At 50.4% G+C, this 26,742-nt stretch overlaps 2 protein-coding genes across 6 annotated transcripts; one reads left to right on the top strand and one right to left on the bottom strand.

The window, feature by feature from the left end:
• Nucleotides 1-70: 70 nt before the first annotated feature.
• On the top strand, nt 71-13,216 carry EEF2KMT (eukaryotic elongation factor 2 lysine methyltransferase). Of its 3 annotated transcripts, XM_026520370.4 has the most exons (9): nt 95-182; nt 1,424-1,506; nt 2,408-2,470; nt 4,356-4,436; nt 5,610-5,711; nt 9,556-9,689; nt 9,767-10,062; nt 11,415-11,564; nt 12,950-13,216. In XM_026520370.4, exons 2-9 carry the CDS (start codon nt 1,504-1,506, stop codon nt 13,048-13,050), a joined length of 930 nt encoding a protein of 309 aa, XP_026376155.1. In that variant the 5' UTR covers nt 95-182; nt 1,424-1,503; the 3' UTR covers nt 13,051-13,216. The 3 variants fall into 3 exon arrangements, with proteins under 3 accessions (XP_057171294.1, XP_026376153.2, XP_026376155.1); XM_057315311.1 differs by lacking the exons at nt 1,424-1,506; nt 12,950-13,216 and adding an exon at nt 11,913-12,795 and having other exon boundaries at nt 71-182; XM_026520368.4 differs by lacking the exon at nt 1,424-1,506 and having other exon boundaries at nt 73-182.
• Nucleotides 13,217-13,650: 434 nt separating this feature from the next.
• Nucleotides 13,651-23,883, bottom strand: ALG1 (ALG1 chitobiosyldiphosphodolichol beta-mannosyltransferase). 3 transcript variants are annotated; one of them, XM_026520366.4, is made up of 13 exons: nt 23,643-23,883; nt 22,643-22,720; nt 22,420-22,523; nt 21,313-21,461; nt 19,827-19,916; nt 19,386-19,496; nt 18,829-18,950; nt 18,622-18,660; nt 18,249-18,308; nt 17,328-17,438; nt 15,977-16,091; nt 15,007-15,082; nt 13,651-13,919 (listed from the first exon to the last, which is right to left on the bottom strand). In XM_026520366.4, exons 1-13 carry the CDS (start codon nt 23,848-23,850, stop codon nt 13,788-13,790), a joined length of 1,395 nt encoding a protein of 464 aa, XP_026376151.2. In that variant the 5' UTR covers nt 23,851-23,883; the 3' UTR covers nt 13,651-13,787. The 3 variants fall into 3 exon arrangements, with proteins under 3 accessions (XP_026376151.2, XP_057171293.1, XP_026376152.2); XM_057315310.1 differs by having other exon boundaries at nt 23,334-23,739; XM_026520367.4 differs by lacking the exon at nt 17,328-17,438 and having other exon boundaries at nt 23,643-23,876.
• Between the last annotated feature and the right edge of the window lie 2,859 nt (nt 23,884-26,742).

Genomic DNA, 26,742 nt, shown 5'->3' with positions numbered 1-26,742 from the left:
GCACGGCCTCAGCCCCGCCTGAGGCCATCCGGGCCCCGCCCCTCTGCCGCCCTGTCTCCCGGGCAACGCCGTGGCCCCGCCCCGCCATGGCGTCCGAGGAGAGCGCGGACGCCGCGCGCCTGCTACCGAGTTTCGAGCGCCGCTTCCTGGCAGCGCGCACACTGCGCTCCTTCCCCTGGCAGGTGGGAGGCGGGTCGCGTGGAGAGCGGGGTGGGGGGCGGCTGTGACGGGGTGGGGGAGGGGCGGGCTCCGGCGCCAGTCTCCTTCCCCTCGCCACGTGATGTTGTCGGCTCCCTCGCGTGAGGGGCCTCGCGTCCGGTCCTTGTACCCGGGGCTCCGCCGGGGACACGCGGGGTGGCGGCGGGCAGCAGGCGGCACACCTGCGCGCGCTTGGGGAGCCCAGCCTGCACTCGGCCTTCTGCTCCCTCCTGGCCCTTCCCGTCCTCGGCTGCCTTTGCACACTGAGTCCACGAATTCAAGGAATGCGGGGTTTCCTCCTAACTCCCTTTGTCACTCGGGTGCTAGGTCAGGGACAATTCACGATAAATTTCATTACTTTTTTTGTTTAGCCAGTTGTTAATCTAGCCATGGCTGCCTGCCCATTTAAACAGTCAGCGTCCTCAGGACACTGGAAGACCAGTTGCCATGAGAGCAGTGACCAAGTCACAGACGCCACACGCCCCTCCCCTCGATGTTCTCATCTGTACCATCAGCATTGGACAAAATCCTCTCAGAGGCAGTTTGAGGCCCTTATGCCTGTGATGGAAGAGACAGGGAGGTACAAAACAGGCCAGAAGAGAGACGAAAGCAGTCTCACCACACCACCCCCCACCCCCCACCCTCCGCCCTGGAGACCTGCCCTTCTTGCACAGGCAAATGACCATGGCAGCAGCTTCCTTCTGCCAATGCAGGGGCCTTAATGATGCTGCCTCCTTCATAATTCATGTGCAATGAGCTCACTGGGATGACTCAGATTGGGTACATATTCCTCCCCCAAGTCTGCCCCATCTTAAGGGGTGGTGGTTAGTCATTTGTGTCTCATCGACCTAACCCATTTAGCATTCTGAGAGATCTTTCCGGTCAGAAAGGATTGTGTTCATTTTTTAACCCAAAATGTAAACCTTCATAACAGCATCTATGGGTCCCAATTCAAGATCGACTATAATTATTCACATGAAATGAGTGCTTACTCTGTACCAGGACCATAATAAATGCTTACGTAGAGTGGCCCACAACAGTCATGCAGTGGGTACTATTATTACCATTCACATTTGACCAGAAAGATTGCTTGATCAGTGAAGAAGTAGAGTGCAACAGTGGGTAGCTCAGGCCTGGGATCCAGCCTGCCTGTTTTGAATCCTGGTCAAATCCCATACAAGCTGTGTGACCTTGGGCAGGTGACTACAACTCTCCTATACCTTAGTTTTCTTATGAAGTGGGGGATATGATGGTGCTGCTGTCAGAATTACAGAAGATTGAAGGACCTGAGGCAGTGCCTAACTCATGGTAAGTCCATCATGAAATATTTACTGAATGCCTTCCATGAGCCAGGCACCAGGAATCAGCAGTACATATTACAGATGAGGCCCTGCTTGGGTGGGAGAGCCAGAGAATAAACAGGTAAATGAATAAGCAAGAAAACACCAGGAGATGACGGTGGCTGTAAAGTCAATAAAACAGGGAAATGTATCATCAAAGTAGGGGAGTCAGGAAGGCCTCCCCCAAGAGGTGACATTTGAGCCAGAACCTGAAAAGTAAAGCAGCCAGCTGTGGGAAGGCCCTTCCAATGAGAACAGGCTGGTGCAGTTGAGGAATGGCAAGGAGGCCAGGGGTGGTGGCAGACAAGGTCAGAGAGAGGGGCTAGGCCAGGGCTTAAAGGCCTTTTAGAGCCTAACTCACTGTGGAGAAATAAAGTGATTTGCCTGATACCACATACCAGCCAGGACCAGTCTGCCTACTTCTAGAGCCTGGCCTCACTGCTGGGCTGGAGTTCCTGTCAGAGAGGACAGCATAACCTGGCCTGTCCTGGCCTGTATGTCCATTTTAACTCAGCTGCCAAGTCCAAGGTGAGCCCATCAGGTGTCAATGTCATGGCTCCTCCTGTAATTCCCGGTTGAGCATTTCAGCCACAGAGCTGCTCTGTGACCTGGGTGAGCCTCAGCAGCCAGAGCTAATGCAAACCAAGTCTGTCTTCTCATGTTCTTTCTTTGAGTCATCCAGGTGTAACCCAGGACTTCTCAAGTTCAGGCTTTCAGCCAGCCTGTGGCTTCCATTCCAATTGGCCCCAGGTCCCTGGGGAGAGATCACTTAGCACTTTGCTAACATGTCCTATTACATGTTTAATGTTCCCGTGAAAATGCCCTTGAGATTTCTCTCTCTCTCCCCTCTGCTCTCTCTCTCTGAATAGAGCCTAGAAGAGAAATTAAGGGACTCATCAGGTCCTGAGCTGCTGCTGAATATTTTGCAGAAGGTAAGAATCAGCATCACTGGGTCGCATCACCATCCTCCTGACTTGCCCATGAAGACATGACAGAAACACAGTGGGCGCACTCGTATCCTTTAAAAAGAAAGACACTGTATTTGGGTGGCAGCACCTCAGGCAGCTCTGGCTCTGTTGTTTTCTTAGATGAAGACATTAAAATATACAAAAATCTGCATGAGAGGAGGGAATCTGGGAGATGTTTTTGAAAGCATCCACAATGAAAACCAAGATGACAGCTATGGGAACATCTTCTAGCATTTGGTAGCTGCTCAAAGATTTTCTTCTTTACATTTACATTTAAGGAAAAAATAAGGAGGCAAGTCTTGCCCACTCGTGTCTCTTCTAGATGTAAATATGCTCTGCTTTTCTGAGATAGGGTTTGAATTCTAAGGTACATCTGGGCAAGGGTAGAGGTAAGACCACCGCTCTGCCTGGCCTTGCCCCACCCTGACCCTAGCCGTGTGGATCAAGTGGAGATCACATTGCATCCTGGCTGTGAACCCTCTTAAGGATTGTGAACCCTTCTGAAAACCCAAAGCTCTGGACTCTCCTGTTCTCACCCCAGCCCCATAAAAAAGAGGACCAGAAGAATACATTTGGTGTACAAATTCAAGGGAGTTATAGACACCCCTCCAACCACCAAGCCCATTCAAGAAGCCTAGATTAAGAATTCCTGTGTGGAAGGTGAACCAAGATTGTCTGACCACCACACGGGAAAGATGCAGCCATGGCTAGGGCAACCAAGTCATTCAGGACTGTGAGCTCAGAGATTCTGAGGTCCTTGTGGGGCAGCCCACTCTGATTTTCACCCTGAGGCTAAAACCTAACACCAGCCAACTAGAAAGCCTCTGAAGGGTTGTGTGGGTATTTTGTTGCCCTTGAGTAAAGTCATGTCAGTCCACGTGACCTGGCCCCTACTCTCTCTGCCCCTGTTGCCCTGCCCTCCTTCCCAAAATGCCAGGCCATGCCTGCCTCTGAGCCTCCAAAGACTATCCCCTCTTTGCTTCTCTAGACATCAGCTGAAGTGTCACCCCTAAGAGTGCCCTTCCCCTCCACCATATCCCAGGCAGAGCGCCCATCTTCCTCTGTCCCAGCCATCATAGCACTCATCCTCAGCCTGGTGTGTGAGCTCCAGGAAAGCAAGAACAGTCTGCCTGTTCCCACTGTTTGGCTCTCACCTTTTCCACAGAGCCAGACAATCCCACAATTGTCCCCACTAAAAACTAGTTCATGCTGCCTGCCCTGGGAAGGGGTGGCACAGCCCATTCAAGCTGCTATAACAAAATGCCATTGACTGGGTAACTTGTAAACAACAGCAATTTATTTATCACAGTTCTAGAGGCTGGGAAGGCCAAGATCAAGGTGCCCGAAGACTTGGTGTCTGGTAGGGGCCCACTTCTTGGTTCACAGACAACTCTGTCCTCACTGTGGAAGGGCCGGGGGAACTCTCTGGGGTCTCTTATAAGGGCACTAATCCCATTCATGGGAGCTTCACCTTCATGACCTAATCACTCCCAAAGGCCCTGCCTCCTAATACTATCACACTGGGGTTTAGACTTCAACATATGAACTCGGGGGACACAAACATTCAGTCTATAGCAGGGTGTTAGCTTGGGTCCATGTGTCCCATGTTCTGCCCAGAATGTTCTGTCAGCCTATGCCACTGTAGTGGAGAAATTTTTTTAGGAAAGGAATTGTATCTTAAGACTGACTGTTTCAGATGCATGAGGGTCACCTGAACCCAGAACCCTTCTGTCTGTACACATCTTTTCTGAGGGATTGAGTAACGGCGGTTGCCCTGTATTCACTTGAAGCTCATGGGAGACTTACGTCGGGGTCTTTCCAGCAACTCACATTGTGTCCTTTGTCACAGACTGTGAAACATCCTCTGTGTGTGAAGCATCCGCCATCAGTGAAGTATGCCCGGTGCTTTCTCTCGGAGCTCATCAGAAAGGTCAGTAATGGGCACTGTCTAGTAGCCAGACAGCACCGGGGACTTGGCTGGCTCTCCAGAAGTAGACTCTGCCTCTCTTTGCCTGTTGGAGCGTGGATTTGTCCCATGCCATTTACCTGCTCTGCACACCCCAATATGTCAGGGCACTCCCTATGTAACTGTTCCTGGCTGGGTTCAACCAGTCAGAGGCTACGGGGGGACAGGAGGAAGAAAGGCCAGGGTATCTCTCCCTCTGTGCTTCAAGAGGTCTCCAGCAGCAGCTGCATTTCCTCTGTGGTCCCAGCTCCCCCGACCTTTCTCCACCAGCCCGCTAGCCCACAGGGTCTTGACCTGTTCCTGCTGTTGCCAGTCTCTGGATTGCCACACTGCCCTTTTTTGGGTGTTTCAGGTCTTGCAGTACCTTTGTAATTAGCTCCCTTTACCCTCTTCTCCCCAGTGAACTACCTCATGTGGGCTCTTTTCCTGACTGATACAGGATGTATTTTAAAAATGAGCCTAAGCTTGCTGGGTTTCACATTAGACTGGACCTCAGAGAGGTTATTCCTTAGTGATCAGCATCAGACCCGCTGTGTTCAGCCACTGAATGCACAGGCCATGTCTCACCCAAGCTTAGCACGTGAAACAATCCTGGCTTCTCCGTTGCTTCCCCACCTGATTCTTACCAACATGTGCATCTAGTCGTGGCCCGTAGGTCTCCCCAGAACCACCAGAAGCATGGCCACCCTGCTGCTGCCCCTGTGAGGTGCATGACAGAGGCTTGCCCAGTGATGAAGCCAACCGCACCATGTAGAGTGCCCATCCTTGTGGCTTTTGCCCGGGCTTACTGAAAAGCACCAGTTGTTTGATCCATCCATGGCATCATGATGGAAGGGCAGAACTCTCTGTCACCGTCATATGACAGCTCATGCAGTCCCATTTCTGCTGCCCTAGACTACACCTCACCCTCACCCTCTCTACACCAAGATACCCTCCAGCTCCCATGCAAAATGAACTTTTTATATGCCAGGTGGCTTGGATTAAGTCAATCCATCCCAAATCTCCCATTCACATTTGGTAAAACTCTTCCAGCCTTTTTAGCACGTCAGAGTGAAAGCGAGCACATGGAATGTTTTTTTGATTCCTGAGGGTCAACTTAAACATCTTGGCTGAAGCTCTTCCTCTGCCCACCCCCAGCACGAGGCTGTCCACACGGAGCCTTTGGACGAGGTGTACGAGGCGTTGGCAGAGGTCCTGATGGCTGAGGAGCCCACCCAGTGTCACCGGAGCTATCTGCTGGTAGGAGACAGGCACCCTCCCCGCACGATCCAGACATCCACCCCTGCACACAGAGTTGAAACTCAGACGCCAGTCAGTCTCAAGTGGGTGCAAATCCTGACCCATCAGCTCTGAGGTCTTAGAGGAAGTCAGTTAACCACCTCAGCCTTGGTTTCCCCTTCAGTAAACCAAGCATTTCAACACATAATAGTGCCTATTTTATGGGGTGGCTGGGGGTTAAGTCAGGTAATGCACATAATTGCATAGTAGAGACCTGGTGCTCAATCCTTAGTAAATACTTGATGGATAGGTGTTACAGGAGAGCAGTCTCTGTCTGCTGCCCACTGCCACCATCCTCACTGGCCTGGGAAATCCCACGGCCCTTGGACTGGTCTTCCAGCTTCTTGGCCCACAAAAAAATCCATTCAGCACACAACAGTTAGAGGGATCTTGGGTTTTGTTTCTGACCTTTTATTATAAAATAAAACATAGATATAGGAAGCCACACACAAAAAAATGTACAGCTTACCGAATTGTTGCAAGGTGGCCACCCTGGTAACCACTACTCCAGTCAAGGGACAGAACTTTGGCAGCCAGCCCACAAGCCGTCCATCTCTGCGAAAGTAACTGCCAATGCCTTTGGAGTAGTCACTCTGTGGTTTTCTCCCGCCCTTGTGCACCTCTGGACACCAGCCTTTTGTCTGGCCCATCAACTTGGTCTGGTTTGAAGTCTCCCTTCATGTGCAGGTCCCCCTCCAGCTATTTCTTCCCTGGCAGTGCCTGTGTTGCTTTCCACAGGCTGGATTCAGTCCCCTGTGTGTGGTGCTGCTCAGCTGGTTTTTCCATCCTCTTTCGTGCTGACTGGGTGGCTGGATTCAGAGGCCCAGACAGACATACATCTGCTTGATCCCTTTGGCAAGAATACAACATGAGGCTATAGGAGGCACATCCTATCTGTTATGATAGCAGTTATGGATGCTCAAAGCTTATTTTCTTTAATTCATTGGAGAATACAAACGGGTGGTTTTCTAATTCTGTCACTTTGTTTTCATTCATTGGCTAGAGAAATTTTATGAGATGCCTCCCTTTATCCACTGTTTGTTACCCACTGATTGAGCCCATAGAGGAAAAGCAGGCTACAGACTTGATGCTTTGTCAACACGGTAAATTGGTTTCTTACCATACCCAGAAGGGATACAGTCCATTGCAAACTGTGTCCTTATCAAAGCTCTAAAATGTGCCCTTTTCTCTCTCCTTGAATTTTTTAAATATGTTCCTCCATCTTCCTTGGCATGAAGTGTTGCTGTAGAAAAGCTTGGTAATAACCTAGTAGTCTTTCCTGTGTGTGCCCCGTGCCCTTTACTCTTAAATGGCCAAAGGACTTTTCCCTTTAAAGTCCAGAACTTTAGTAGAATATATCTTGAGGTTGATTGCTCTGGGTCAGTGATCTCCGATGCATTGTGTACTCCTTCAACGTTTATTTCAAATCTTTTTGTTTTTTTCAGGAATGTTTTCCCGAATTACAATTTTTAGTATTTGTTCTTTGCTTTCATTTTCCGTGACAAAGTATCTAAAAATGGGCATCTTAAACAATAGAAATTTATCATCTCACAGTTCAGGAGGCCAGAGGTCCAAGATCAGGGTACTGGCCGGGCTCGTTCCTTCTGAGGGCTGTGAGGAAAGGATGTGCTCCCATCCTCTCTCCCTGGCTTGTCGACGGCTGTCTTCTCCTTGTGTCTTCACATCATCTTCCCTCTGTGCCTGTGTCCTAATATCTTCTTACAAGGACATCAGTCTTACTGGGTTAGGGCCCACCTAATGACCTCATCTTAACTTGATTCCCTCTGAAAAGACCCTATCTCCAAATGAGGTCCCCGTCCTGAGGTGCTGGGGGTTAGGACTTCACCATATGAGTTTGGGGGGAGGGCACAGTCAGCCCCTAACAATCTCTTTAATTTCTTTTTGATGTTTTAAATTTCACTCTTTTCACCTCCTGATTCTCTAATGGGTTGATCTGTTTTTTTGTTTTGTTTTCATTCTCATGTTCCTCTCATGTACCTTGATGTCTGAAATGTTTTCTGTTCTTGTCACACATTTCATAGTGTTTCTGGGTGCCATTAGGTCTCACCTCGGGTCCCTCACACCCCCGATGACTAGAGCAGCAAGTTCTCTCCTCCGTGGGCTGTGGTTCACAGCTGGCACCTGCATTTCCAGTGAACACTTGACTACTGGGGTTCTGTCCTCAGGCCTGTTGTGTGCCCCATTGCTCAGACACATGGAACACACAGGTCTTGTGTCTATTGGTGGTTTGCCCCCACTTGTTGATATTTTGGTTCCACCTGGTTTTGTTTAATGTTGTCCGTATCTCCCTACTCTATTTGTATGTAGGTATTAAGGAAGATTCAAAACTATACTCCCAGAACCCCCAGAGTGCTCCCCTTGATATAAGAGGTATATCAGAGCATGTCACTCGACCACCCAGAACCTGCCAGTGGCTTCCCTTCATACTCAGACTCAAATCCTAGTTTCTCACGTGGCCTGCCAGGCCCTGTGTGCCCTGTCCTAGCCTGCCTTCTCATCTAGTTCCTCTTGCTCTCCCTGCACTCCAGACCCCTGGCATTCTTTGCCTTCCTTGAATTCACCAACTGAAATGCTGCCTCAGGGCCTTTGCAACTGCTCTGCCTGGAATGCTCTCCTCCTAGAACCTCACATGCCTCACTTCTACTTTATACTCCCATCCCAGGTCACATGACACCTCCTCAAAGAGGCTGTGTCTGACCAATCTATGTGGAATAGACCCCCAGTCTCTGTTATCAGGTATACCTTTTTATTTTCTTCATAGCAATGAAAACTGAGAAATCACTTTGTCTAATATGGTTTTCTCCCCCATTGGCATGGAAGTTCCATAAGAACAGGGAATGACTTCATCTTGTCATATCTGAATCCGCAGCACCATAGTAGGTGCTCAGGGAAAATGTGTGGATGAATGAATGAACAAATGACTGCTCATAGTACTCCAGAGACTGGGGTCTCCTATATGAGTTTTGTGAGCTCAGAGATTGCCAGAAACCACCCCCGGGTAACAGCATGTTGGAGTTGCCATGCTCAGAAGCCCCGCTTTGGAGAACACATTTCGGAACCACCTCTTCCATGAAGCACTTGCCAGCAAACCACCTGCTTTGAGGGCAACAGGAAAGTTCAAAGGCCAGAGAATTCCCAAGACCCAAATAAGAGGTTGAATTGAGGAAGGCCCCACACACTGAGACTTTTCACATATAGCTCATGATGCCAGGGAGTTGTGACTTTTTGTTGTTGTTAATAATTACAGAATCACAGAAATTGCAAAAACAGTACAGAGAGGTGCCCTTTCTCCAGATTCCCCCATTGGAAACATGGGACCTAACTTGTATGGCATCACAACCAGGACACGGGTGTACACACGGTGCCTGTGTCAGTGTACCTCATTTATCACACGTGCAGGTCCGTGTGGGCACCACCACAATCAAGATACTGACCTACTCTGTCCCTCGGGCTTCCCCTGTCCCTGGTCCCGGCCAACCCCACCCTGGCAGCCACTGATCTGTTCTCCCTCTCCACAATCCTGTCATTTTGAGAAGGTCAGATGGATGGAATCACACAGTGTGTGGCCTTCTGAGATTGGCTTCCTTCGTGCAGCATTAGCACCCTCGAGACCCATCCAGGTGGCGCGTACAGTGATAACCTGTTCCTTTCCATTGCTGTGTAGTATTCTGTGGCAGAATGTTTCAGTCTTATCTAGCCATCCACCTATTGTGATGTTTTCCTTTTTTAAATCAGCTCCTTGTCTCCTGGTAGCTGGATTAATTCTCTCCCTGTCTTGGCTTAGCCTTCTGGAGACTCGGTCACACTCTCTGAGAGCACAGCCATCATTTCCCATGGCACCACCGGCCTGGTCACGTGGGACGCCGCGCTCTACCTCGCAGAATGGGCCATAGAGAACCCGGCCGCCTTTGCTCACAGGTGACCTCAGCGTGCAGGGCAGGGAGGCTGGTTTTCCCCAGCATGGTCACAGACACAGGCCCCCTTCTCCCACCCAGGACTGTCTTAGAGCTCGGCAGTGGAGCTGGCCTCACGGGCCTGGCCATTTGCAAGACGTGCTGTCCCAGTGCATATGTCTTCAGCGACTGTCACACCTGTGTCCTTGAGCAGCTCCGAGGAAACATCCTTCTCAATGGCCTCTCGTTGGAACCAGATACCGCTGACCCTGCAAGGCACCCAGGACGTAATGCCTACAACTCAGAGAGCCCCAGGGTGATTGTGGCCCAGCTGGACTGGGACGTTGTGACAGCCCCTGAGCTCGCTGCCTTACGGCCAGATGTAATCATAGCAGCAGGTACTGCCCCCCACCCCCGGGCGACTAGAAGAGCTCCACCCAGCTCTCAGCTCTAGGAAGGGGACAGTGCACACTGCCAGGGCAGAGGAATGATGAGATTTCTAGAAGGGCCGTGGTGGGCCTTCAGGGTGACGTCAAACTACAGGGCATGCCTCTTCGATGCCCTAAAGTCACAGCCCTCCCATTTGACACAGTGGTCACATGTACTCCTGTTAAAATGATTCCATCAGATAAATGAACCCAGCTTTTCTCAGCAGAGCCTGAGATGAAGAGAACAGGCCCCAGGTCACCAAAGCCATCTGACCTATTAGCCAAGCTGCAGCCGAGTAGAGAGATTTTTATGTCCCTCTCTAGAACCTGAATGAAATGGCCAGAGCAGCCCCATGAACCAAGGGAGCTGAACGCCAGCCCCACCTCCACCACCACCCAGTCTTCGGATGTGGGACCAAAACAGCCTTGGCAGCCCTATCTTTTCGGCGCTGTGAGGGACAAGCATGATTCTCCCAGGACCATGTCTGATTCCTATGCATGTCACAGACACCCAGCCCTGGGCCAGACCTAGGGTCAAAACACAGTGGTGTCCAAGTCCGAGAAGGAGCTCTGAATACCCACACCCTCTGAGCTCTGCTTCTATCTCTGCGCATGGCTCTGTTGTCTGATTCTACACATCTGACCCCAAGGGCTCTGCCTGTACGTCTCTGTCCTAGGTCCATGCCCTCATGTCTTTCAGAGATGAGCCCCACAGGGAAGGGACCAGCCACTTCGAGTGCAAGGACAGGGTCCTTGAGACAAGGGGTGTTTGGCCAACAGCCCCCTTGTGCTCCACCAAGCTCACCCAGTCCCCTATCCAGCTAACAGTGCTGTGCCTCTGATCCTGGACCGCAGCCCTGAGACCCACAGGCCCACAGTGGCCAGAACTCAGAGCCTGAGCAGCACCCTCCCATGTAAGCACACTGAAGGGAGCGAGTTTGTCCCCCCACCCCCCAATGCAGCTCACAAAGCAGCAGGCCGCTGGAAGCAAGAAGTCTGAGACAGAGAGCTGGTTGGGGTTTGTTTCATTAAGCATCTTCTAAATAGACCATAGGCAAAGAATCGATTTTTTTTTTTTTTAAAGAACACCAGTCCTGGATATTTTCTATTTCTTACAGGGTCTTTCAGCAGCTTTTTTTCTCCTAAGAGTTTTCCTTTTTAACTACATCATCTTCTTTGTGTCCAATAGCATGAGTCTAATAAAGCTGCTGGTTTCCAGGCCCCGGCCCTCCTGCTGAGGTCAGCACAACCAGGCACCCTCTTTTCTGGATCCTGAATCCTAGAGTGAGCCCCTTTCAGTAACCTGAGGATTTTCATTGCAGATGTGCTGTATTGCCCAGAAACTGTCCTCTCCCTGGTCAGAGTCCTACAGAGGCTCTCTGCTAGCCTGAAGGACCAGCAGGCTCCTGATGCCTACATTGCCTTCACCGTCCGCAACCCAGAGACCTGCCAGCTGTTCACTAGCGAGCTGGGTGAGCCCTGGGCCCTGGGAGGGGCTGCTGTCTCCGAGAGGCCACCTGGACCCCGCATAGGACTATGTGAAAAATATCTACACTGTAGTTTTAAGTGAAGAAAGCAAAGTACCAAACTATATAGATATCTATATAAATACATATGCCGATTTGTATTTAATTTTTTTTTAGAGAAAAAGAGGGAGAATCTTTTTTTTTCTTTTTTTTTGAGAGGGAGAATCTTAAGCAGGCTCCATACCCAGTGGGGAGCCCAACATGGAGCTTGATCTCACAACCCTGAGGTCATGACCTGAGGTGAAATCAGGGCATGGACTTTTTTTTTTAAGATTTTATTTCTTTATTTGACAGAGAGAGACAGCCAGCAAGAGAGGGAACACAAGCAGGGGGAGTGGGAGAGGAAGAAGCAGGCTCCCAGCAGAGGAGCCCGATGTGGGACTTGATCCCGGAACGCCGGGATCACACCCTGAGCCGAAGGCAGATGCCTGATGACTGTGCCACCCAGGCACCCCAGGAGATGGACTCTTAACCAGCTGAGCTGCTCAGGCGCTCCAAGCCCATCTGTATTTTTAAAAATAATCATCTTCATGTTAATATGCATATAGGGGAAAATCTGAAAGAACATACACCAGTTAACAGTTGTTATACTTGGTGGCAGGATAACACACACACACACACGGGTTTGTTTGTTTGTTTTTAGTAAGCTCTAGGTCTAGTGTGGGACTTGAACTCATGAACCCAAGGTCAAGATTCGCATGTTCCACCGACTGAGCCAGCCAGGCACCCCAACACTTCTATACTTTTATGCCTGATATTTCGTTTTTGTAATTATTTTCACTCATAAAAAACTGGTAACAAAATGATCCTTGCCAAGGGCTCTTCAGATCTCTGTGCTTATGAAGATGTAAGCCCTTCTGATACATGTCCGGCCTTTGCCAAGAAGTGCCAGACTGTGTGGTCAGAAAACCCAGACAGGTCTGTGACCTTCCAGGGACATGCATGGCCCAGAAGGCAGGGGCAGCAAACCTGGCTGCCATGGGCTACTTAAAAATTCAGTTTTTGGGGATGCCTGGGTGGTTAAGTGTCTGCCTTTGGCTCAGGTCATGATGGCTCAGGTCATGATCTCAGGGCCCGCTTCTCTCTCTCCTTCTGCCTGCTGCTCCCTTTGCTTGTACTTCTCTCTCCCCCTCAAATGAATAAATAAAATCTTTAAAAAAATAAAATAAAAACTCAATTCTTGGTCCCATCCCTGAAGGCTGATTCTGGATGGGGCCCAGAAGTCTGTGGTTTGTATATACCCCCCAGCCTGTCCTGCAGCCCCAAACTATATCGGGTGGTGTCGTCTCCCCAAGCCCCACCATCCTGAGACACCTATGTTGTATTTCCAGGCCAAGCTGGGATCCCATGGGAAGCAGTGCCTCATCATGACCAGAAGCTATTTCCCTATGAAGAGCACTCAGACATGGCAATTTTGAAACTAACGCTGTAGATTTGCAAACATTTTTAAGGATTAACATGAAAATTAAATCACCATCCTGGAAAGAATTTTCATGTGGCAAAGCTGATAAAATTTTCAGTGGACCTGAATGCTTGAAGAATGTTAAATTCAGAATGAGGAACCGAAAACTGTTCTAATAAAATATAAACTATTCACATGGATGCCCCTTTCTGTCACTAGTTCTGGTTCTTAAGTAAATCTCTGTAAATCAAAAATGAAAATTTTGGCTCAGAAATAAGCATTTCTTTTGTGCAAATAAAAACATATATCAAGTATGTTTCCCTACCCCACCCCACCCCCAAGCCTGTACCCACGGTCCCTCACGAAGGCAAGCCCATTGTACACATTACAATGCAGCAGGCTGCAGTGCCCGTCCTTAAGGCAGGAATGAAAATATTAGGGACACAATGGGGCAGATGCTGGGAAAAGCAGACACCATAAGACAAAAACAGGTCAAAGAGATGTTGAAGATACCACACACGAGTAACAGGAAAGTAATGCAGTGGGGAGAGAGAACTCAGATCAGAACGTCTCAGATTGAGAGCCTCCAGGGAGGAAACCAGGCTGAACCAGTTTCCAGGAGCCACAAACTCCAGGTCGTTAAAAAATTTTATTCCACAACCGTCCTTCCTGCTGCTGTCCACGGGGAGGCGCTGTTCTAAAGCGTTTGCACAGGGTTGAGAGGAACTGGGCCTCCCTCAGGAGCGCTCAGTCTTTGGCTCAAGGGGTCACGTTTCCATAACCAAAGGCAGCACGGTCTGCTTCCAGCTCTCATCCCAACGAAGCTGCTCTGACTCCCGAAGGTTCTTCCGGAACTGGCTTAGTTTGCCAGCAGGATCAGGAAACTTTGAGAAAAGCATCTAGAAGAAGAATAAAGACCAGAACTTACCTCATCACTGCTTCCCACCCCTATCCCAGGTCCCACCTGAGGGCTGTCCCTCCTTCCCAGCAGCCTAGACTCCTGTCCCCCTCCAAACACAGGCAGCCAGGCCAGTAATCAGTCCTACTGAAACCCTCTGTCACTGTACTTCAAGAACCACTACCAGTGTCCTGGAGCCCCCGAGCTCCCACTCTGGCGAGCTTCCACAGCAAGCTTGGCTAAGCGTTCTCAAACACAGCTCTGACCCCGCTGTCCCCGACCCAGCAAGCCCCTTCCTCACGGGGCATAGAAGAGCCCTTGGGTCCCAGCCATGCTCCATCCCCTACTCTGTTCCTACCTGACACTGGGACTAGACGGCAGCGTTTTCCATCCACACACCATGCCCTGCTCTATCCACCAAGAGCACCCACCCTCAGCCTCTGCCCACCACTGTCCAGCCCAAGTGCTGGAACTAGGCACTCCATGTTCTTTCCAGCTTCGCTAAACTACATCAGGTGTTTGCTAACTAAGCCCATGGGCCAATTCGGCCTCCACCTGTCTTTGCAAGTACGGTTTTACTGGAACACAGACACATCCCTTCACTCATGGACTGTGGCTCCCTTCATGTTACAGCAGAGTTGAGTACTTGTAACAGAGACTATGGCAAAGCGAAAACATTTTCTATCTGGGCCTTTCCAGAAACTTTGCTATCCCTGGTCTCAACTGCCAAGAATGATGATGTGCTACTTTTGTTAATAAGTCTAAGTACCCTTTGAAGAATCCCACTCGCCACCCGACAAGACTGGTTCAAGAAGCTCCCTTCATTCACTCTCCCACAGAACCAGTTGCTCGCTCCCGAGACGGTGCACACGGTCCACCAAGACTAGCATCATCTGTGTGGTATAAGCTCCACAAACCCAGAGGGCAGTCAGGGTTCCCCCCACACCAAGCCCACGGAGGCCCAGCCTGAGACCACTGCTCCCCGCCTCAGCTTTCACCCAGACCCAGCACAGGCCCGCCCGGCCACACAGGAGTGAAGACTCAGGGGGCAGAGCTCAGCACCCTGGCGTCAGGGCAGACATGGCTACCTGCAGCTGAGCTGCCAGCTCCTCGGAGTCCTTGAAGACCAGGCCGTTTTCCTCATGTTTCACAAGCTCGTGTAAGCTGCAGAGAGAACCACAGACCTGAGAGCTGCCTGGAGAAACCCCGCGGTGCCCACCCGGACTCCCACTCCACCCCTCCCACAGTCAGCCTGCTTGCAGTGAGTCTGTTCTTAGATTTGGCATCTGAATAGAAAAAAAGGCCTAGAGGGATGGATACACATTAAAAATCCAAACTGATTCCAAGAAGGAGGTGCAGTGAGCACACACTTTGACCTTTTCTGCTATGTGCTCTTTTCCGTGACAACGTGCCCAATGAGCTCTCCGTTTTTTTCTTAATTGCACAGCAGAGAAAAAAGGTAAAAGGCAACCACACTGGAGGTAGACTTGGCACATTAAGGGTGACTTTTCTGGGTCACCAGAAAAGTTGGGAGTTAATCCCAATGTGCCCAGAGCTCAGGGTAGAACATCCTATATTTCCCATTCAGAGACTGGCTCCTGAGCCAGGAGAGGGGCTACTATTTCTAGAACCTCTCCTAACACCCCCCTCTTCAAACACCCATCTTTGCCAGGCAGAGTGGAGACAGAATTACAGTCATTTAACTGATTCCAATTCGACTCTATAAGCCCAGACAAAAGGGACAGAGATAAATAAAACTATGTGAACTGTGCGGGCAATTCCAGCCACCGCTCTATCCGTGAGCAAAGGCCCCTTAAGTAGAGTATTTAAGACTCGTGTTTTTTATTCAACGTCAGCTCTAAGTGGAAGCCCACTCCTTCAATAGGGTGCAGCCCACCCACAGAAACCTCAAGGGCCCTGCTCCCAAGGACCACCTGGCAATGCTGCACGATTTTTCAGGGGAATTCCTTGAGCAATTCTGACCTCGCTGGCAACCCCCACCACCCCCACAGCTAATTTGAGAAGCTAACTCCAGGAAGATTCGGTTTCTGCTCCTACCACCGGAAGCTCACGGCGCACACGGGCAGACAGCACCCAAACATGTCCACCACCTTCATGGGCAGGTCCAGGCCGCTGGAGGACTTGTGCAGGCACACACCCAGGTCTGCGGACCCTGCAGGGTTGGGGCAAGGGGGGCAGTCAGGGCACTGACCCATGCGCCCCTGGAACACAAATCCTGAAAGGACTGTGGATTGACACCTCGGGGTGGGGAATGGAAAGCAGGGTAATAATGCCCCCAGCCCTACATAAAACTGGCTGGGTTGGCCAAGCAGCCTGAAGAAGGGAAAACACACAGCAGGGCTCCCCAACCGCCACTCCCGGCCACTCAGTCCTGTTTGAAAATGACCTGCCCATCACAGATAGTTTTACTCAAACAGACTCCCTTTGTCTACTTAACCACAATGTATTTTAAAAGAACCTGTAGCACTTATTGCTTAATGGGTTCAGAGTTTCTGCTTGGGGTGATAATGATGTTTTGGAAATAGACAGTGGTGATGATTGTACAACACTGTGCATATAATTAATGCTACTGAGTTTTATGTATACTTAAAAATGGAAAAATAGTCAAAATAGCAAATTTTTACTGTATGTGTTTTACCATAGTAATTAGGGAAAAAAACCCATAGCAGATCCAACAGAAAACCAGCTGTCACTGTGAAAATAAAGCCAAATAAACAACTTTGCATCACTAAATACTGGCTGAAAACTCCTGCCAACCAAAGGCTTTCCACTTGAGACTGCTCACTGGCTGCGGGAAGATGAGGCCTTAGAGATACGTCAGCACTAGGCCAGCACACCTCTCCCGGGGCAAGGAGGATGGAGGGACCTAGGGGAGTCAATGCTGTTTAACACATTATTTCTGCACCTCCCAAGCCACTGCCCTCCCAGACTTAGGGAATGGGGAACCCCAACCCAAGGTCAGGCCCAGTCCTTCTGTCCAGATGCAAGAGCAGGACTGAATGGAGGGCTCGGAGGCTGAGAGGACAGAACCCTGACAAACAGATCCGGGGCCCCGCAGGCAGGAGAAGCTGCCACATCAGGGAGCAGCCTCGTTTTCTGGAGTACAGCCAAGAGCTCCTCAACAGACTCCTGGCAGGTGGTATCTCCCTGCCCCACATAGCCCCTAGGCAGGGCCTGACCCAGCCTGAAGACTGTGTGTGTATGGCCCTGGAGCTAAGAATGGCTTTTAATTTTTAAAGCATTATAAAAACAAAGACTATGCAATAGAAGCAGATAAAACGTTTATGATCTGGCCCTTCTCAGGAAAACTCTGTATCTGCCCTGTCCTAGAATATTCCCTTTTAAACCCCAGCTCTCTCCCTGTAGGCCTCCTGCTGGATGCCCTTACCTAGAAGCAGGGGGTAGTCCTCAGCCTCCAGCCACGGAGTACAGACCTGGATGTGCTGGAAACACTTCTGGCTGATGAGGCCACTATAATACTCCTTCAGAGGCCCTTTGCCTTGCAGAGAAAATCTGAGTCACTGCACTGGGCCCATCTCTGGCCCCACCCCATGGCCTTAAGCCTCAGAACCCTGCACAGGTGTGAGCAGAAGGCCCACACTCTGCAGCTGTGATCAGGTCCCCATCTGGCCCCTTCCAGACCCCCAAGGTGAATGCACCCTGACCACTGAGGCCATGGCCTTTCCCCCTCAGCAACCTGCATCCAGAGGACCTCAGGCTGGGAAGGTGGCCAGGATAAACTCTGGCCACGCACCAGAGTGCCAACCGATACAACTTCTCACCTAGACTGGCCTGTGTCTTGCCTGATGCCCCAGGTGGCACTGTGTGTGCAGTGGGCTCCTAGCTGCCCCTGGGAGCTCTGGCCAGGAGGAGGGGAATACACAAGGTGGGGCAGCTAGCCCAGCACTCTGCTCCAACCACAGCTCTCTGCTTCTCTCTCCCCACACTGGGCAACTCTGGAAGCAATTTTATGTTGATCCCTTTAGTTTAAAGTGGACTCTTTCAATTAAAAAAAAAAAAAAAAATGTCTGGAAACCACTGCACACAAGTAAAACTCAGTATCTCTGAGGCCATGCTATCCAAGATTCAACTAGAAGCCGCACCCTGCTGTAAGGCCCTCTGAGCCTCAGTTTCCTCCTCTGCCAAGCTAGTGTAGAAAACGCTACATCAGAGAGCTGTAGTCAGGATTGACGAGACAACCAGCATCACACGCCTGGTGTGGGGAAGGCACACAGTAAAAGCAGATGCCTTCCGTACCACCCCCCACTGCCCCCATTTCATATGGGAACATGGAAGGTCCTGGCAATACCTGTTATCACACAGACCAGAGAAGGAAGGCTCTCTCCATCTAGGATCAGCTGTTCAAACTCTGTGTTTAAAAATGAAATGATAACCAGGATTATTATCTAATCAGGTAAGTAGGGGTTGGGGGGCAGGCGGGATGGCGGGGGGAGGGAGCCTCTCCCAACCACAAGATCACTCTCCCAGAGGTGGCATTTCAGATCTAAGGCCTGGTCACTCAGTGACCCAAATGGGGACTCAGAGCCACCACCTCCAACACCCATGTCCTTAGGCTGACCCACTCAGTGGCCCCGAGGGCAAGAACAAGCTGCAGAGGACACCACGCAAGCCTCACAGCTCAACAGCCCCTGACAAGCTCCCGATCACAGCCACACACCTACTTTCTAACGCTGCCAGCAAGATGGAAAAGTCCTCATCCTCTGTAAGAAAAGAGACCTAAATGTCATCGGCTGGTTTCTAGATGCCTCCCCTCCCAGCTCAAGACCCTCCCCTTTCTCATCAGGGCCCCGGTGTCCTCAAATACGCATGGGTTGCTTGCACAGCCAGGTGCTCACACAAGCCCCAAGTGCCCGGAAGAGTCCTGAGACCTGTCCAGCTGGTGCTGCTGACCAACAGGGCCGGCCGCCCACGAAGATGCGTCACCAGCCCACTCTGAGCATCCCGCTCTGTGAAGGCCGACCTCTCTGTTGCTGGGTCCACGGGTTCTGAGCTGAAGGAACAGAAACAGAGCCCATGAGATGCCGCAGAGCAAGGCCTCGGGCCCCAGGATGGCCATCTCCTGCCAGAGTAAGGAGTGAGGCCCACAGGCTCCCAAAGGTCAGGATGTGGCCATGTCAGAACCACCATCCAGTCTCCATTGCAAAACTCAGCTCTGCTGTTGCCGTTATAAAAGCAGCCATGGACAATGCACAAATGGATGAAAGTGCTGCACTGTAATACAACTTTATTTACCAAAACAGTTGGCAGTCCCATGGTCATAGTTTGCCAACCCCTGGACTAGAGGTCTGCAGCCTGAAGATGACAAAGGTCACAACAGCAGTGAGGACCCAGGGGAGAGACGGAACAGCAGCTTGGAGATGGGGGAGAGGTGGGACAGCAGGAAGCACAGGAGAAGGCAGATGAAGTCTGAAGATAGGAGACCTACCGGGCCTTAAATGCAGAGTAGGTGCAGCCCAGCTTCATAAACAGCTGGTGTTGCAGGTCCAAGGGTGTCTCTTTAAAGAAAGATGCTGGCTTGTCATAGACGGTCACAGCTCTGCAATGAGATCACTGTGGGCTCTAGAGAGAGCCAAAGAAAGGCCTAAGGAAAACAAGGATCAGGGGGATCCAAAAAATAAGGGCATTCAGAGGATCCAAGTCTCAGACAAGGACAATAAACAGCTTCAGAATTATTTGGAGAAACACAGAGACATGTTCTAAGACCAAAATCACATGGGCTGTCTGGTCTCCTCTTCTCTTGGCTTCCCAAAACCAGTAACCATCTTCCCAGACCCCTGGGCTTTTCTGGATGCTTCGCCAACATGACACAGCAGGCACTGTCATGGGACAAACCATGCTGGGACCCCTCGCCTCCCTAGGCCCCTACTTGATGCCCCAGTTCTCTGCCAGATCTTCCCGCATCGAGTTGGTCACACACAAGTTCAGGTGGGACAGGCGCCCGCAGAGCTTCTCGTACCTGAAAAGACATATCACCATTTGGCACAACTGCCACCACCCCCACATGCCTTGACACCTTCTGATACTGAAGAGCACAGAGCTGGGGTCTCCCAAATCAGGTTGCTGGTGAGGCACCTTCTCAGAGTCTGCGGTGAGCTCCATCTGTACTAATATTTCTTTCACACCTTTAAGTCATATCGCTTTTCAGCTTGAATACAGTTAGAAACCTTATCTCTACAAAAGGGAAAATCCACGCTCTCTCGCCACCAAAGGAAGAAATATAATAAAGGCCTCATTATTAAATCTTAGCCACACTGTGCTCTTGCTGCAAAGGCTGTGGGGCTAAGGCTTGCGGGTTACCAGGGGTAACGTTAGAGAAGCGTTAGCAACATATTAGCTCCCAACAGAGACCTGAGCCCTGATCCCAGGGCAGAAGTGAAAGAGGACCAGAAAGGGGAAGGAGCACTCCAGGTGGCTGAATGCCGCTGGTGTGCCACAGCATGCTCCTCACTCAGGATGCAGAGAAGGCATGAGAGTTGGACAGCCTGGGACTGAACTGTGGTCCTCACGCTTATTAGCTGTGTGGCAAGCAGCAAAATGGCGCTCGACCTCGGTTTCCCGACTTATACAAGAAGAGTGAGCAAAGACATCCTCACCAGGGGCAGCGTAGACTGAATGGGATAAAGGGCCTGGCCTGGCCTGCAGCAAGTATTCGATGATCACTTGCTGCTGCTGCTGCCACAGCTATTACAGTCCTCAGTGAATGACCCATTAGGGAGAGGCGGCGATATTGCCCACTCGGGCTCAGAATACGACTCTTCCTGCTCTGTGCCCAAACTGCTCCCACAGGCCCTTCTTCCCTCTCCTGGTTGCAGCAGACTGTGGCCTGTATCCCCATCGTCCAATGGTTTTTATTTGGGGATCTGGTCTGGGTGCACCTGGGACCCCAAGTCTGACAGTGGAGCACTTCCCTAAGCTTGAGACATTGGGCTACTGCACCCACCCCCACCTCAGTGGGATGTCAGAGCCTGGCAGATGAGCACAAGCCAATCAGAGAGGCTCCCTTTCTCCACTGAGCCTGTCAGGGTAGGGATGAGCACCAGGGGAGCTCCCAGCGCGAAAAACACCTCCACTCCAGGAGGGAGTGCCAAAGGAGAAATTAGAGCGGGTCCTGACAACAGCTTTTGGAGCTCAAAGTCAGCCATGTCTCTGAACTTTGCAGTTTCAGGGACCAACAAACGTCTTCCTTGGCTTAGGCCCGTTTCTATCACTTGTAACCAGAGTCAGCCTAATTTCCCAGAGCATATTCCCAGGGTAATAACCCTTACCCCCACAGAGCACACGGGGTCTCTGCACTAGCCCTTCTTCCTACCCAGTTCAGGGAAGGTGCCTGCACCCTCTTCCCAGACACTCACCACTTGGCCAGCACGACAAGGCCGTGGCTGGGGCCATGCACTAGACCCATAATGGAGTAGCCATAGTTGTGCCAGTCGATGACGAGCTTGCTCCCACAGAGGCAGCCCACAAACCAGCAGACAGCAATGGCAGGCAAGCCCGGGGGGTTCTGGGAAAGAGATACTTGAATGAAGAGAAGGAAACCCAGACGTGGTCAACAATAAACTGAGGGAAAACACTTACTTACAACATACATGGCAAAGAGTCCATTATCTTTACAAAGCTCTTAGTAATTTTTTTTTTAAAGATTTTATTTATTTGACAGAGAGAGACAGACAGCCAGCGAGAGAGGGAACACAAGCAGGGGGAGTGGGAGAGGAAGAAGCAGGCTCCCAGCAGAGGAGCCTGATGTGGGGCTCGATCCCAGAACGCCAGGATCACGCCCTGAGCCAAAGGCAGACGCTTAACGACTGCACCACCCAGGCGCCCCAAAGCTCTTAGTAATTAATAAGCAGAAGAAAGACCCTCTTCCTCACCAAAAAAGGTATAAAAACTCATAAAGGAAATAAAATTGACCAACCTGAAAAGTCCAAGACCACCAATAATCAAGGAGATAAAAAATGGCCAAAGAGGTGCATTTTTCACCTATCGGAATGCAAACTCTAAAACACCTAACAATAGATAGTGGTGATTTGGCCATGGGAGAAGGGGCATCCCCATTGGGTGGGGTATAAATTGGCCCAACCTTATTCTAGAACTATCCAGTAACAGCCACAATATTTTAAAAGTGCATGAACTCTGGAGCACCTGACTGGCTAAGTCGATAGAGCATGTAACTCTTTTTTTTTTTTTTTTTAATTTTATTATTTATCTGAGAGAGAGAGAGCGCGTGCGGACGCACAAGTGGGAGGGAGGGGCAACGGGAGAGGGACAAGCAGACTCCCCACTGAGTGGGGAGCCCAACGTGGGGCTGGATCCCAGGACCCTGAGATCATGACCCAAGCGGACGGCAGACGCTCAACTAACTGAGCCACCCAGGTGCCCCATAATTTGCACATTTTAAAAGGCTGGGAAGTAAAGGAAACTTAACAGTGGTTCTCACAGAACGACGCAAGGCTGATGTTTACCTGGAGAAAGATGTAGGCTGCTGGCTCCCTGCATATCAACTTCCACAGCAAGTGCACGGACTGAAATACAACTTTGACTCCATACTGGAAAATGTAGGGCCCAACTACAAGTCAAAAAACAGGTGTTACTCCCAAAGGAATTCTTAGTAATGTGTAGACCACCCCCCCAACCTGCCCAACACAGATACAGACTCAAAGGAATCTGGAGTTCACTGCATCCTACCTGGAAGTTTCTGAAGTTCTGTCAAACTCACAATCTGAATTCTGTTGTTCTGCAAGAGCTCATCATAGGGTCTGGAGTCTGAAAAGAATGTCCCCTTTAATGCAGTGGACAGGGCAATATAAAATCAGATGATCCACCAGCTCAGACTAAATAGTGAAGAATGTTTTGGAAAATAAGACTTTCTTCTCTGTTCCTCCATAGCCAGAACAGAGCATGAGGACACTTCTTGCCCAGATTCTCACCACAGAGGGAGGGCCTGAATCTTATCCACTTTTATTTACTTAACACAATGCGTGGCACATAGTAGGCACTCCAGATAATCTAGACTCCCTGGATGATGGAATTATCCCACCATAGGCAGACCCCAAGGAAGTTCCACTCCACTCCACCCTCTGACAGAACGCTCCAAACAGGGGCCAAAGGCAACCAGTGCTACTCCCCCTTTTCCTTGATACATGGTTGAGGTACCCTCTAAAGATGTCATCCTGGAGGAAGATGAAAGAGCAGACACCCCTGTTTCCGCACACTGAGAGTAAAAGCTGGACACGCAGCACAAATGAAACATCTCCTGCCTGCAGACCTCTGCACTAAGGGTGTGGAATGGAGAGGAGACAAGTCCTCTGAGACACAGCCTGACAAAAGTAGCCACAAGAAGTATGGTTACCGTCACTGGCCCTGGAGTCACACACACCTGGGTCCCAGTCCGTCTTTTCATTCATTAGGAGGATTAAGCGAGACTATGCAATGAGTTCACTTAATTTAGCACAGTCCTGACATACGGCAGGCACTCCATTAACGCTGGCTGTTCCTAGAGACCCACCAGCAAAGGCTGGGCAGAAACCTGGCCGGCTCGGCCACTACCGAGGACGTCCAATCTCAGAGAGCTGCCCGAGGGAGGAGGGAGGAAAGGGGCTTCCCCGCCCCAGCTCCCCTGGGCAGGTCAAAGCCGCCGGTTAAAAGCTGAGAGCGCAGCCTTCCTCCCAGTTCCCCGGGCACTCACTGCAGAAGCCCAGAAGGGTCACGGAGAAGCCGCTCTTGAGAAACGACAGCGCGTGGTACTGCATGCGGGGGCTGCGGCCTACGTCCCCAAGCACCACGATGATCACGTGCCACTTCGCGCGCCCCTGACGCCAGCGCTTCCACGAGACCAGCCGCAGTAGCAATAGTGATACGGCCACCGCCACCACAGCCACGTAGGAGACCGCCATCTTGGCGGGCCGACAGCAGTCACGTGACCACCCTCCCTGGGCGGCTTCGCAATGCGCAGCCCCAGACACAGCCCCGAGGTGGGCGGAGAGAAGGAAGGCGGGGTAGTGGTTCCCTATGTGGCAGCCCGGGGAACTTCGGAGGAGTACCTGCGGGCCAAAAATTAGCGTATTAAGGTAAAGTTTTTACCATGTGAGGATCTAGGAATGCTTTTTCTCAAAATTATTTTATTTTATTTTATTTTAATTTTTTTAAAGATTTTATTTATTTCTTTGACAGAAGGAGAAAGACAGCCAGTGAGAGAGGGAACACAAGGGGGGGTGGGAGCAGGCTTCCGGCAGAGCAGGGAGCGCAATGCGGGGCTCGATCCCAGGACACTGGGATCACGCCCTGAGCCGAAGGCAGACGCTGAACGACTGAGCCACCCAGGCGCCCCTCAATATCCTCAAAATTCTAAGATAACTTCAAAATACAGTGAAACAATAATTTGTAGGAATCTCGTAAGCATAATGTTGAGAGAAGAGGCCAGATGCCAGAATACATACTGGCTGGTTCCATTTATATAAAATCAAAACTACCCTTTGGGATGGCTTAGTCCAGTCCTTTTTTTTTTTTTTTTCTTCTTCTTATGTTATGTTAACATGTCACCATACAGTATATCCTTAGTTTTTGATGTAGTGTTCCATGAGTCATTGTTTGCGTATAACACCCAGTGCTCCATGCAATATGTGCCCTCCTTACTACCCATCACCGGTCTATCCCAGTCCCCCACCCCCCTCCCCTCTGAAGCCCTCAGTTTGTTTCCCAGAGTCCAAAGTCTCTTGTGGTTCATTCCCCCTTCTGTTTACCCCCCCTTCATTCTTCCCTTCTTTCTCCTACCGATCTCCCTGCTATTTCTTATGTTCCATAAATGAGTGAAACCATATGATAATTGTTTTTCTCTATTTGACTTATTTCACTTAGCATAATCTCCTCCAGTCCATCCATGTTGCTGCAAATGTTGAGTAATCGTTCTTTCTGATTAGTCCGGTCCCTTAAGCGTGGACTCTTGATTTTGGGTGAGGTCGGGAGGTGGAGCCTGGAATGGGGCTCAGTGCTCAGCAGGGAGTCTGCTTGAGATGCTCTCTCTCCCCCTCCCTCTGCCTGTCTCCCCACTTGTGTGCTTGGTCTCTCTCTCTCTCTCTCTCTCTCTAATACATAAATATTAAAAATACAAAAAACTACCCTTTGCTTTTAGAAGTCAAGAGAGTGACCTGCCTTGGACGATGGGGTGTGAGTGGGAGGGGGCCAGTGTGGAGCTGGTGGAATAGGGCTGGTTGTGTTGTCTTTCTGGATCTGGGTGCTGATGAGGTGGGTGTGGGCCTTTTGAGAAAATTCATTAAACAGAAGACTTGTTCATTTTTCAGGATGTATGTTGTACTTGAATAAAACATTTATAAAGAGAAAGGAGAAAGGACAAAGAAGGAAGTAAAAAACACAATGATTTCAAGTATATGTGGTTAAGAAGGAAAATTTTTCCCACTGACCTTCTCATTTTACCTCCTAAAGTAGTCACACTTAAGAGTTTAGTGTTTGTGCGGGTGATAGCCCTTTAACTTTGAAAGGAGTCCTCTTGCTGAGAAACATTGAGAGCATCTTGGTGAAGCCACCCTCACTGCCCTCAAGCTGCTTCACTCACTCATGCACTGGACAAAGAAACAAAACAGCACCTCCTCCTTTGATAAGAGCCTAGACAGGGCAGCCCCTTGCAGATGTGGTTACGGTGTCCCTAGAGCCCAGCTCAAGACTTGGCACGTGTCTCATTTGCTTCTCGCAATAGCCTTGTGAGTCCTTTTTTACCAATAAGGACATTGAAGATCACACCATTAGTGAGTATGTGACAGAGGCAGGGCTTGAAAATTTAGCTAAAGAGGGTAAGGAGGGATGGGAGGGATAGCCAGACGGACACCGAGGGCAGCCTCCTTAGTCCCTCAGTTGCAGGTGCGGGGGCTGGGAGGCTGGGAGGCTGGAGTACACACCCTGCCCACTCTGTCTGCCCTCTTGTGGTGGGATGCGGCTGGGATCTGGAGACCTCAGCCTTGTGGGTTTCATGATCTTGAGCAAGTAGCTCTCTGTCAGTTGGCTTTTCTGACCTGTAATTAAAAGAGGGGACTTCCCATCTCAGACAGCCCCTCCTGCTCTGAGAGGCTAAGGACCAGGTGCCATGGTTATGACAAACCAAGAGTAAATGCCACGGTCTAGAAGATGAAACCCTGGTTGGCAAAGGAGTTGGGATTGTTTCTCTAGGGAGAAAGGAGCAAGATGCATCACCACCCAGGGGTGTGTCAGAGCTCAGCCAGCCCTGCTTGTCCTGCCTGCCCACTTGACATACATCACATGTGAAAGTCAGTCCTTTCAGAGGTCAGGAGGGTATTGTTACCCCTTCCAGAGACCGGAGGTTGAACCCTAGCAGGATCACCTGATGGTTAAGATGTGGACTCAGAGTTGGAATTCCTACACCACCTCATACTAGCTGTGAGACACTGGGTCACAAGAAGTCACTTACCCTGTCCCCTAGAGCCTCAGATTTTAAGTTATAAAAGGGGATAAGAATAGGACCCACTTGGGCGCCTGGATGGCTCAGTCGGGTTAAGCGTCTGCCTTCGGCTGTGGTCATGATCTCAGGGTCCTGGGATCGAGTCCCACGTTGGGCTCTCTGCTCGGTGGGGAGTCTGCTTCTTCCTGTCACTCTCCCTCTGTGCTTACTCTCTTGGTTTTTCTCAGGTAAATACATAAAATCTTAAAAAAAAAAAAAAGAATAGGACCCACTTCAGAGGCTGTTGTAAGGATTAACTGAAGTGACAATAGTGACAAGCTTCACCTGGAACATTTCATTCTCAATGGCGCAACCAAGG

The sequence above is a fragment of the Ursus arctos genome, unplaced genomic scaffold (assembly GCF_023065955.2).
Source record: "Ursus arctos isolate Adak ecotype North America unplaced genomic scaffold, UrsArc2.0 scaffold_2, whole genome shotgun sequence".
NCBI lineage: Eukaryota > Metazoa > Chordata > Mammalia > Carnivora > Ursidae > Ursus > Ursus arctos.
Note: the sequence above shows the minus strand (reverse complement) of the source record. Positions and strands in the feature narration are given on the sequence as shown.

What these genes read in the sequence shown, in the direction of transcription:
- EEF2KMT (XM_026520368.4), top strand. Translation starts at nt 87, where the DNA reads ATGGCGTCCGAGGAGAGCGCGGACGCCGCGCGCCTGCTACCGAGTTTC. An exon ending in TGCTGAATATTTTGCAGAAG is followed by an intron (nt 2,471 to 4,355) that starts GTAAGAATCAGC and finishes CCTTTGTCACAG; the next exon opens with ACTGTGAAACATCCTCTGTG. An exon ending in GCTGTTCACTAGCGAGCTGG is followed by an intron (nt 11,565 to 12,949) that starts GTGAGCCCTGGG and finishes TTGTATTTCCAG; the next exon opens with GCCAAGCTGGGATCCCATGG.
- ALG1 (XM_026520366.4), bottom strand. Translation starts at nt 23,850, where the DNA reads ATGGCGGTCTCCTACGTGGCTGTGGTGGCGGTGGCCGTATCACTATTG. An exon ending in CTTGTCGTGCTGGCCAAGTG is followed by an intron (nt 19,917 to 21,312) that starts GTGAGTGTCTGG and finishes ATGTCTTTTCAG; the next exon opens with GTACGAGAAGCTCTGCGGGC. An exon ending in CAGCAGCACCAGCTGGACAG is followed by an intron (nt 18,661 to 18,828) that starts GTCTCAGGACTC and finishes CTTTTCTTACAG; the next exon opens with AGGATGAGGACTTTTCCATC.